The following is a 12,676-nucleotide window of genomic DNA, read 5'->3' as shown; positions in this document are numbered from 1 at the left end:
TAACTAAAATTAACCAGTTTTTAAACAAAAAAAACTTAATAGAACTTGTTCTTAAAATGGCAAGATTTAAAAGCTATTTAATAAACATAATTCAGACAAACATGTGTTAAAAGTAAAAGTTGGTTGGCAGATATAATCAATATAACTACAAGTGTAATTAATTTAATTAATAGTTTTATCATTTAAAATTGAATTAAAACTAAGGGTAGATTAATTATATATAGCAAAAAGCAACATAAAGATGTTGTTTTTCTTAAATGAAATCATTAGTAATTCCCAACGTTAACAAAAATATACAAATTGTAGTCCATATATTATTTTAATGCTCTATAAAATTTGATTACCAAAAAAACAAAAGCTTTCTAGTTTAGAATAAATATTGATGATGTTATATGGTCTATAGAAAAAAAAAACAACTCTAGAAATCTTTTAAGCAAATAAATCTTTAAAAGAAATCTTTTTAAAACAAAATCAAAACAACTTTAGCTTAAGAACTTACTAAACGACTTTAAAAAGCCACTACACTTTCTCAATGAAATATAACATAAAAAAAACCTTCTTCTCAAATGCTACAAATGACTATTATAAGTCAGAGTATGTGTAATGTCCATTGTTAGACAAAAAACCCAATATCAAATGAAATAATTAAAATAGCAATAGCAATAGAAGAAACAAAAACAACCAAAAAAAAATAATAAAAAATTCAAACTATATAAACGAAAATCAATGTCACATTAACCTGAGGTGCATACCAAATACAACAAATATAGTACGAGTAATATATGACAATGATAATAATATTATTGTTGCTGCTACTTATTGCTGTTTCTGATGACGACGATGATGATTATGATGATGTGCAAACAAAATAATGACAAACTAATTCATTGTACATGCAGTCATACATACATTGGTTTACAGCCGTAGACAGCTAATTAGAAACATCTTTAAAATATAATGACAAATATGTATTTGTTTATATCTTAGGTCTTTCAAAAGACCCCAGTTCGTAAAAGACTGTTCCCACATGTGAATACTTTAGGTCCTAATGTGTTACATGAAAATATGACCGCTATAGGCGTTGAAGTTTTAGAGCCTTATTCCAAATGAGATAATCCCCAATTTATAAACAGTTATTCAAGGCTTCTTGCATATACAAATATCAAATTTACAATGTCCAGTGGCGACAACTATCAAGTTGCTAAGGGAGAGTACTTTATTGTCTGGTGTTATGCCGCGATAACGTAATATAATATTGGTGAAATCTTTCTGAATATAGGGCAAGAGTATTTCTCCAACTGGCCTGAAAAACTTAGAAATCTACATTACAGATCAAGAAGCAATTGGAAGAGAGCAGAGAACTGAACTACTGTTAAGAGAGAGATTATAGATCCAGATCCCAATATCCAATTGGTTTGGAATCGCAATCTACTTACATCCATACTATCATTTGAAAATGCTTGGAAATGTAGGCTTAACCTTCGGTAAATCTTCTCTATAAATCAAGAACCATTTGCAAGAGATTGTGGAAAAAGAGACTTCTGAGCAAAGAACTGGACTACTGTGAAGAGTGAGAGATTAGAGATCTCAGAATCAGTATTGGTTTGGAATCGAAATCTACTGACACCCACAGTATTATTTCAAAAACTTAAGCTTAACTTCGGAAAATTCTAAAACCAGATAAACAACTTTGAGATTTGAAAGTTCTAAGATTTCTTAATAGCATCGGCGAACTCTGGGAAGAAATTGCCTATCTTGATCAAGACCGTTGCATAACAACAGAAGAGTGATAGATTACAATCAGGAGAATACCTTTGCCAGTTCGCCAGATCTAATGCCCGATATTTCAGCCTGAAGAGGATCGTATTCAGGATTGACTCTGATCTTTTAGAATCCTCTGCATAAACGGAGAAACCACGTTCCAACGACTACTGGACGGTCTCCACTAGGAATAAACCAATTTCTAATCGGCACAAGATTGTTAGCTCAGTAACTGTTGTATAAACCAGGCGTTTTATCTCGGGATAGAGTTTCCGACAGAGCAATTGTTACAACAACAATGGGGAGACTATATGAGGAGAGAGACTCTTCTTTAGTAAGAAAATTTTCGAGATTATGAAACCTATGTTTCTTTGAGAGTCCAGAAAAGAGTGAATAAATTCTCAGCAGTACACAGGCTTGTACGTAAAGTCTATGCGAATACAGACCGATTCACTCTGCTCCTTTAGAACTCTTCGTATAAACGAACAAACCACGTTCTAGCGACAATTGAATGATCTTCACTCCGGAACAAAACAATTCCTAATCAAGATAGAACTAAAGACACCGAAACTGTTACAACAACAAGAAGACTTTATGGAGAAAGAGACTCTTCTTTGTATCTTCTTTAGACTCTTCTTAAGTAGATTATGAAACCAAAGCTTCTTTAAGTCGATTTGGGAGTCCAGAAAAATATGAATACATCTTTAGTAGTACACTGTCTTAGACGTAGAGTCCATGTGTACATAAGGCGACAGCAATTAGTCTGATTTCCGTATTTATTGCTCATAAGGTGATCATCAGGTCTGTCCAAATCCACGTAAGAATAATGAAGAAGCAACTTTTTTGGAGTCGTTCTCAAAGATTCTACTGAGGATTGCTTCTTAATACACTTGAAATACTTCGTAAATATTTCTTCAAGGAAAAGCATCCAACAGCGAAACTATTAGCTATGGAGAGAGACTCTTCTCTAGTCTCGAAATTTTGGTGTTTACAAAACCAAAGTTTCTTTAAAAACATGATTTTGGAGGTACAGAAAGCAATATTATTCCGAGTATTAAATAGTTTCTCAGTTACGCTGACATGTGCGTAGAGTCTAAGCGACCATAATCCGATTGCATTTAGTTTGAATGATATCCGTGGCCATCAGGTCTGTTGGAATCGTTCCAAATGATCCTGCTATTAGAACTAACGTTAGTAAGCATTCTCAAAGAGTATTCTTCTTAATAGCATTATGTCAAGAAGTGTGTAATTTGAATTTATATTCAATGCTTTCCTGCTTTCCTAGGTATTATTCCCCATCTTGTGACCATAAAGAGTTTCTATGATGAGACCTAGGTTTTCGACCTATTCGAAAGTGAGAGTTCGATTCTATTCATTCTCGACAGTGTGAAAGATTGGATGTTATATTTCCTAGAGAATAGTACAAGTTCAGTATTGATCAGATTTACTTTCAATTCACTATCGATACTATAACGGCTTAATGTAATCTAAGTTATTCTTGGAGTCTGTCTATGAGCAAAATTGGTCCATAAAGACATGCGATATGTTTAAAAAAAGAAAACTATATTGATTCCTGGGCATATTTTCAATAAGAAGACAATGTGTAACTTAAATGAAAGACATTTTGAAATCTTTAACATGACATCAAAATACCTCCATTACTAATTAGCTGATACCAGCTGTCGATTTGAAAATTGTCTATGAAAATTAGCCAAGTACTTGTTTAGTATTATAAGGTTTTTTTTATGACTTTTTTTGAGCTTTGTCTAGCAACAGCGACAGCAACAATATTGAAATATAATAAAACAAACAAAAACAACAACAAAAAGTGCCGTGATTTGAATTTATCACCAACATTCAATTGAAATACAAACAAGCTAGTAGTTAGTACTGCTGTAAAACAAAAAAACATAAAAACTAAAACAAACCAAAAAATATTGTAAATAAAATATTCAAAACCGTAACTTAGTCATACACTTTGCCTCCGTCATATATGTGTCAAGAGTGAAAATTCAAAATTCTAAAAGAAATAGAAATATTTACAACTTTAAGACGTCATAAAAATAAACTCGTGCAACTTTGTTATAGTTAAATCAAATAAATTGAACTAAATCATGTAAGAATGTAATGTTTTAATTTCAATTAAATGAGAGCTATTAGAAAACTATTCGTAGTATTCAATATGAGATGCATGACAATTCAATTGATTTTATTTGATTAAGTTTTTATATTTTCTTTAAAAAGAAAAACGTGTTGAAATGTTAAACATTTTTTTGGGTTTTATTTAAAAGGGAAATAAAAAGTGTTTCTGTAAAGAAAATTTTTTACTTTCTTTTTCTATTAAAATTGTTTTTGTGGTATTTAAATTAAAGAACCTGAGGAATGTGTAAATTTGTTTCGAAAGTAATTTTTGGGTGTAAAGTTTATTTACATTATACATTTTTACATTTTGTTAACTTTAATACTAAACATTGTGCTCTATTTCTAACGTGAAATTTTAATTTAATTTACAAACTTAGTTTATGGATTAATGCAGAAAAATCCAATTCTATTAAATGATTCAATATTTCAAACTCTATATTTTTTTAATTTAACAAAATTTGCTTTTGTTTTATCTCTTCTTTCTTAGTGGGTTGTATTTTTAGACTGGTTTCTCTATTTAGATTTTCTGTTTTTTGGTTACAATTAAAAAACCAAATACAAAACTCATTTAATTAAATTAATGTCAAGCGGTTTTATTTGCTATTACCAAAAATGGTCCACAAAACTACTGATTAATATTCCAATTTTGGGTTAATGACCAGCACCAATGTTTGTTTAAAAAAAAAAGTGTTTTATTTTAAAAAATATTTTGGGTTTTTTTGAAATATATAATTAAAAAAGCCGTATAAACTAAAGAGAAATTAATGCGACATAAAAAAAATAATTAACAATTGAAACAAAAAAGTTAAAGTGCAACAATTTTTTTGAAACATTTTTGTTGAAAGTCAGGGACAAATTTTTTGGGGAGAATTTTATTGTAAACTTGTTTAGTGGAGTTTTATTTCATAAAAATATTTTAGAGAACTTAATTACTAAAACAAAATTCGGGCAAATATCATCCGTTTGAAATGTTGTTAATAATGACAGACTTTTTCTAAAAAAAGTATTGACTAGACTAGACTATAGACTAGACTATAGACTAGACTATAGACTAGACTATAGACTAGACTATAGACTAGACTATAGACTAGACTATAGACTAGACTATAGACTAGACTATACTATAGACTAGACTATAGACTAGACTATAGACTAGACTATAGACTAGACTATAGACTAGACTATAGACTAGACTATAGACTAGACTATAGACTAGACTATAGACTAGACTATAGACTAGACTATAGACTAGACTATAGACTAGACTATAGACTAGACTATAGACTAGACTATAGACTAGACTATAGACTAGACTATAGACTAGACTATAGACTAGACTATAGACTAGACTATAGACTAGACTAGACTAGACTATAGACTAGACTATAGACTAGACTATAGACTAGACTATAGACTAGACTATAGACTGGACTATAGACTAAACTATAGACTGGACTAGACTGTAGACTAGACTATAGACTGGACTAGACTATAGATTGGACTGGACTATAGACTGGACTATAGACTAGACTAGACTATAGACCAGAGTATACACTAGACTATAGACTAGACTATAAACTGGACTATAGACTGGACTATAGACTAGACTATAGACTGGACTATAGACTAGTCTATAGACTAGACTATAGACTAGACTGTAGACTAGACTATAGACTGGACTAGACTATAGATTGGACTGGACTATAGACTGGGCTCGACTATAGACTGGACTAGACTATAGACTGGACTAGACTATAGACTAGACTGTAGACTAGACTATAGACTAGACAAGGCTACAGACTAGACAAGACTACAGACTAGACTAGGCTATAGACTAGACTATACTAGACAATACTAGACTAAAGACTAGACTATAGACAATGGACTAATCCACGAACTAGGACTAGTCTATTGGCTATGCGCTAGACTTTGAACTAGTCTATTGACTAGTTTTTGGTCTAGTCTATTAACAAGTCTATGAGCTAGACAATGCACTAATCTACGAACTAGACTATTGACTAGTCTATGAACCAGACTATGGACTAGTCTGTAGATTAGTCTATTCACTCTATTCTAGTCAATAGACTAGTTTATGGACAAGTCTATTGATTGTCTATAACTAATCGAACTAGACTATGGACTAGTCTATGAACTAGTTCATTGTAAGCCACTAAGGGCTAGTTTATTGCCTAGTCTATGAACTTTTCTATAGACTAGTACATTACTTGTTTAAAAATGCAAAAAACTATGTCACAATTAAAGGCATATGTGCAATTATGTTAATAATCAATTGCCTCAACGGCAATTTAAAAGATTATTTTTGACTAAAAAATAAAAACACTTAACAATTATCAATAATATCTTTAACTAATTCTGTTGCAAAACCAATCTAGCAAAAGCATAAATCCCATAACTTTATAATTTTTAAGAGAAAAATATGAGACTTTCAAATAAATTTGGGTGTAACTTCAAAATTTTTTTTAAAGAATTCGCTCCTATTACGTGTTTAAAATTATAAATAATACAAAACCCCAAAATAAACATTTAAAATGCATATGAATTATTTAACAAAATTTAAAAAACCATAATTCTTAAAAGTTAACCAAAAATTGCATACAAAATTAAACAAAAACTAAAGAAATTGTTAAAAATCTTTAAAAAAAATATGTTTATATATTTTATGACTAACCTAAACTTACAACAATAAGCGTTAAATTAATAATATATTACCACCAGAAACAGATTACCACAAAAAGAAGAAGAAAAAGAACTATTACTTTACATACACAAAACATGTAATGAATTTTAAATTACAGCGCTAAAGCTTTTTAGTTCAACTTCAAGCAAAAGTTTGTTTCAACAAAAAATTATTTTATTTATTAATCTTAAGCAAGAATTTAAACTTTAAATTAAGAATTTAGTTTTCAAAAATACAAAAAGTCATTCGCCTTTATATCTGTTAATAATTTTGTTTTCCTGCTTATTATTTATACTGCTCAAGTTAGATTTTTTTTCGAAAAACCTAGTAAAATGTTGGCAGACTATAATTATCTATTATTTTCTTATCTAGCTTGTCTCAAAGCTTGAAATTTTTAATTTAAAATAGATTTTTTTTAATAATAATTACTGCAAAATTAAGTATAATATGCAAAAGAATTAGTCGGTTGTTGTAAGAAAGAAAAAAAAAGTCAAAAACCTTTACAATATTTAACTAATAAAGAAATAATTTATTTAAATTTTAAACCTAACACAACTAATTTGTTTATTTTTAATTTATTTCCTTTCATTTTAGCTAAATAAATTAAAAAAAAAACAAAACAAATATGATTTCACGTCGCAAAATCATTTCACGTTCTTTGGATAATTTGGATGCCATTGGTCCCAATACCGAAGAAGAGGAGGATGTTTGGTATGACAAAGAGAAATTATTTCGTGATCATTTAGAGGAGGTCATGGCAAAATGGGAACAAATTGATGATGAAATTTGGGCGAAAATTATTGTTTTCGAAAAGAATCGTCGTGTCGCCAAAGCTTATGCCAGATCATCGGTTATATCGATAAATGGTTCGAAACAGGGTTTTGATGGTGTAAGGTAAGTTGAAGAAGTTTATTTTAAAAATTAAAATTCTTTTTTTAAATTCGAAATTGAAATTTAGAAATTAATTTCGAATAAAACAATTTCCGAACATAATTTCGAATTTTTGAACATTTCTTAAAAATGTTATAAAACTATTTTTTAAATTTTTAGTTCAAAATCGAAAAATTAAAGTAAATTAGTCTCCAGACTAAAATCAATTTTTTGTTTCAATTTTCTTGATACTACTTTGAAAACGTTTAAAACATTTATGAAAATCTTAAATTTTTTTAAAAAATTTTTAATTTCGAATTTGCAAAATTTCTCAGAAGGGACTTAGAACAAGTTCTTATAAAATTTCCAACAAAATTCCCTTGTTATTTATAACATTTCTAATATTTTTTCTTTTAATTCTATTTACAGAATTGGTTTAAATGGTTTCGATAATCCTATGCGAGATTCTGAAATAAAAGTCATTAAAAAATCCATTGGCGATGGTTTCAAAATCAAAATGGATGATATTGGTAATATATTTGTAAAGCGTTATGGTAAAAGTGGTGTCTTTGTACACAATACAAGTCAAACGAATGAGGAAACAGTTATTGGCGGAGATATTTTACAGTTACCCAATATGGCGTTGACAACTGGCACATCGGCAAAGGTAAGTGGATAGACAAATTAATAAGTGAATACTATCACAGTTCAAATATGTAGTAAAAAGTCTTTGGAACTAGTCTATTCACAAGTTTATTGACTCTTTTAAGGACTTGTATACTAACTAGTCCTCGAAGAAGGCTGTTGATTAATCTATGGGATAGTCTATTCACAAGTTTATTGACTCTTTTAAGGACTTGTATACTAACTAGTCCTCGAATAAGGCTGTTGATTAATCTATGGGCTAGTCTATTAACTAGTTTACTGTCTAGTTTATTAACTAATCTGTGAAATAGACTATTGTATGGATTAGTCTATGGACTTGTCTATTGAGTAGTCCATTGACTAGTCCATTAACTAGTCTATTGATTAGTATATGAAATAGACTAATGTGTTGACAGTCTTTTAACTATTCTATTGTCTAGTCTTTGGACTAGTCTATTGAGTATTCTTTAGGCAAATCTAGTAAATGTCCAACCGAAAGCACTGCATGCATTAAGTTAACTATCTATCAATGTTTTGTGTTGACCTACCTCAAAGATTAAAAGCAATTTTGACGAATGATATTCATCTTCAAAGGACAATATAAAACGGTATCTTATTTTACGATACACACACAGATGAAGGAACACAATAACAAATCGACAGAAGGAAACATAATCAACATTTCTATAGACATTATTAGCAACGACAAATCGACAGAAGGAAACATAATCAACATTTCTATAGACATTATTAGCAACGGCATAGTTTCATTCCACAAAATTGTATTATATTAAAAAAAAAAGCAATTTAACCACTTACCTTGCACTTTCACAGAAGACATCAACTAAATCACAAATTTCTCTTCTTTTTTTTAGCTTTTCGATATGCGTAAATTTACAACGAATATAAATCGCGAATTTTCCCGCACTTATCCCGAGAGTTCACGTCTCGAGGGACAGTGTTTGTCGGCCATATCGCTGGTTAAAACGAATAACAATTTACTCAATTGTCCGCTTTGGATAATGGTCATAAATGTCGTAGCCATTGATATGTACAAGAATCGTTTGCAGTCGTTGCCAAAATCTCTAGATGCCATGGGTACACGTTTGCCATTAAGTGCAGTAGGCGGTCATGTTGCAGGCAGTGAGGATCCCTATTCAACGATTGAAAGTCAAGTTGGTTTAATCTATCCAACACCAGCCGCCTCAGATGATTCGAATAATTCGTCGAATTCATCGAGTAAAGGAAGACGCAGTGTTTATAATATGCAAAATTATATAGAAGAGAGTCCGTATATGCCAAAGGTAAGGATATTTTTTTAAAATTATTTAATTAATCACTCGCGTAAAGAAGTAACACGAACACGAGAAGACGATGTTTTAAAAATTGGCGCGAATTGTAGTAGTAAATGTCAATTAGTAACAGGGATGCATTTTATTGTCTTTTCGGAGACTTTAACTATGAGTTGCAAAATTTAGTAGTTTTTTAGTGTAAACATTATTACAGTTACTTTTTATACCCACCATCAAAAAAGATGGGGGTATATTGATTTTGTCATTCCGTTTGTAACACATCGAAATATTGGTCATAGACCCACATAAGTATATATATTCTGGGTCCTCATTAAATTCTAAGACGATCTAGCCATGTCTGTCCGTCTGTCCGTCCGTCCGTCTGTCTGTCTGTCTGTCTGTTGAAAGCACGATAGAGTCCGAATGGAAAGAGCTAGAGGGTTGAAATTTCACATAAGTATTTCTTATAGGTAAGGTTTGCTTGGTATTGAAAATGGGCAATATCGGTCCACGTTTTCGGATAGCCCCCATACAAGTGGCCCCTCGAAAAGCAGCTTTAACAGCCATAACTTGTTTAAAAATACGAATATAGCGATGAAATTCGACGTAAGTAAGTTTCTTGTGATCCAAAATCACTGTGCAAAATTTTATGAGGATCGGTCCATAATTGACCCTACCCCCCATATAAGGTCCCCTTCAGAAAATGACTTTAACGCTCATTACTGGCTTAAAAATTCTAGTATATAGATGAAATTCGACATAAGTAAGTTTCATACGAGTCAAAATCTATCTAAAAAATTTTATGTTGATCGGTCCATGATATAAGGTCCCCTTCAGAAAATGACTGCAACGCTCATTAATGACTTAAAAATACGAGTGTAGCGATGAAATTCGACACAAATAAATTTAATACGAACCAAATTCTGTCTACAAAATTTTATGAGGATCGACCCATAATTGACCCTACCCCCCTATATAATGTCCCCTTCAGAAAATTACTTTAATGCTTATAACTGGCCTAAAAATACGAATATATAGATGAAATTCGACATAAGTAAGTTTCATTCGAGTCAAACGAGGTTTGATGGTGGGTATATAAGATTCGGCATAGCCGAATATAACACTCTTACTTGTTTTAATTTGTAATCCGTTAATGTAACATTATTTTTTCTCTTTTTTCAGCCTGATTATGATATTTACAATCAAGCTGTACCCATGTTGACCAGTAAAAAGAATAAATCTTCACAAAATCGCAAAAAACAAGATGATCCTTACTATTGTGGTCTTTTGGCACGTATACCGAATTTCATTAAGACCTCTAAGCCCAGTGACAGTAATAAGAAAATGAGTAAAAAAGAGGCAAAAATTGCACGTAAAATTTCAGCATCACAACAACAATTATTGCAAGTGCCACCACAACCAGCCCATCCCATACCTATAGCCACATTTCATCAGCAATATCAACCCTTTCATGCCTATTATCCCTATAAATTGTACTCACAAAATCATCGTCTATCACAATCGCAATTATCACTATGGGATGCCCGTAGTTTAATAAGTGCCCATGGTTAGTAATAACGAAATATAATTTAAATAAAACTTCTTTTAATTGTGTAATTTTCCTCTTTTTCTTTGCAGAATAAGCAAAATAACTTTTTTCCACAAGTGTTTTGGTTTCCTGGCCAACTTTTGACTTATTTATTAACTTTATTTTGTGTTATTTATATTAATTATAAACAAAATTTTATTTTAAATTTCTTTCCTTTTTTGTAATTTTTATTTTATAAATGAAATTTTTATTATTTCTTATGAAAAAAAAGAAAAGTTGTTTTAGCGCAGCTTTTTTTAATTTATGTGATTTTATTTCTTCTATTAAGGAGTTTGAAATGTGTCAAACTAAAAACCTTAATTCCCGCCCTTTAAAGAGTGCGCTTTCCTTAAATTTTTATAAATGCAATATTTTTTATTATAATTACTTAAAAATCGAAATAAAAAAATACTCGTCATTATTATTATATTTTATTAAATATAAATTTTTATAAGTCATTTAAATATGTATTTTAAGAAAATTTTCTATTTTGCCATAGATATTTTTCGTATATAATTAATTTTTTAAGACTGAAACATGTCCTTTTTTTCTAATATACACACGAGCAAAATGTGAGAAAAATTAATAAAATAGTTAATAAAAATAAAACTAATTTAATGATAATTTGTTATACTAGCCTTTTTTGTTTTATGTGTAAATATTTAAAAGAAAAGTAAATGTCAATGTAAATGTAAATAGTTTAAGTATGAGCTAGTTATGATTTATATAAAGAAAAATATACTTAAAATTTTTATATGTGTTAATTTAAGATACATTCGATACATTTATTATATATAATTTATAATGAAAATAAAATATACTGAAAAAAATAAAACGATTTCTTTTTTTTTTCACTAAAAGTAACGTTTTTGCCCGGATTTTAAAAGATAAGGCAGTTTTATGGGTAATATTGTTTAGAAAACTGCATTACCAGTAATAATATAGCGAAAGCAGCGATTTTGCTGCACTACAGTAAAAATCGTTTTTTATATGAGTTTTTCAGCTAGGGTTCTATAGTTGAAACAAAAGTCGACTTTTTGTATAGTTGAAAAGTTGATTTTTCGATTTCCGATTTATGAAAAGTCGTCTTTTCGAACTTCTTTCGACTTACTTCGGCTCTTTCCGAAAGGAAATAAATATTTTTAAGGTAATTTCACAACCAAACCGTATAGTGTAACACAGAAAATTGTAAAGAAAGTGAATAAAAAGAAAATTTCATCTTCGATTTTTTTCGACTTTTCGACTTTTATTTGCAAAATCGATTCTTCAACTTTTTTTTTATAGGATAGTCGACTTTTTGACTTTGTTGGGACAAAAAAGTCGACTTCGACTTTTTGTAGTTCGACTTTTAGTATTTTATAAATAGTCGACTTTTCCGAAATTTTTCGACTTTTTTCAAATTTTCGACTTTTTTCGAATATTTTTTCACTTTTTTCGAGTTTTTCCGACTATTTTAGAGTTTTTGCTTTTTTCTACTATTTTCGAGTTTTCGACTTTTTTGACTATCTCCGACTTTTTTAGACTTTTCTCGACTTTTTTCCGACTATGTATATCCGTCCGTAACAAAATGTTTGTTTTTTCTAATAATTTTTAATAACGAACTTTTCATTTTTCAGTTGTTTATTTATTTCAACAATTTGTCGGATATGCCCTTTATTTTTAGCATAAACATTTTAAAAC

The 12,676-nt window shown here is 29.9% G+C and overlaps 1 protein-coding gene across 1 annotated transcript in view; it reads left to right on the top strand.

Moving 5' to 3' along the window:
* The window catches only part of LOC119605500, a 44,876-nt gene extending 33,050 nt beyond the window's left edge, over nt 1-11,826 (top strand). The window contains exons 2-6 of the mRNA XM_037958654.1: nt 7,196-7,495; nt 7,901-8,138; nt 8,992-9,420; nt 10,591-10,975; nt 11,047-11,826. Of these exons, the coding sequence (XP_037814582.1) occupies nt 7,227-7,495; nt 7,901-8,138; nt 8,992-9,420; nt 10,591-10,975; nt 11,047-11,051 (1,326 nt within the window). The 5' untranslated portion in view covers nt 7,196-7,226 and the 3' untranslated portion in view covers nt 11,052-11,826. The remainder of the gene's footprint in view (nt 1-7,195; nt 7,496-7,900; nt 8,139-8,991; nt 9,421-10,590; nt 10,976-11,046) is intronic.
* The last annotated feature ends 850 nt before the right edge of the window (nt 11,827-12,676 follow it).

The sequence above is a fragment of the Lucilia sericata genome, unplaced genomic scaffold, assembly GCF_015586225.1.
Source record: "Lucilia sericata isolate MDLA Ls3-8-SP2 unplaced genomic scaffold, ASM1558622v1 Contig000491F_arrow, whole genome shotgun sequence".
NCBI lineage: Eukaryota > Metazoa > Arthropoda > Insecta > Diptera > Calliphoridae > Lucilia > Lucilia sericata.
This window is presented reverse-complemented; position numbering and strand designations above follow the sequence as displayed.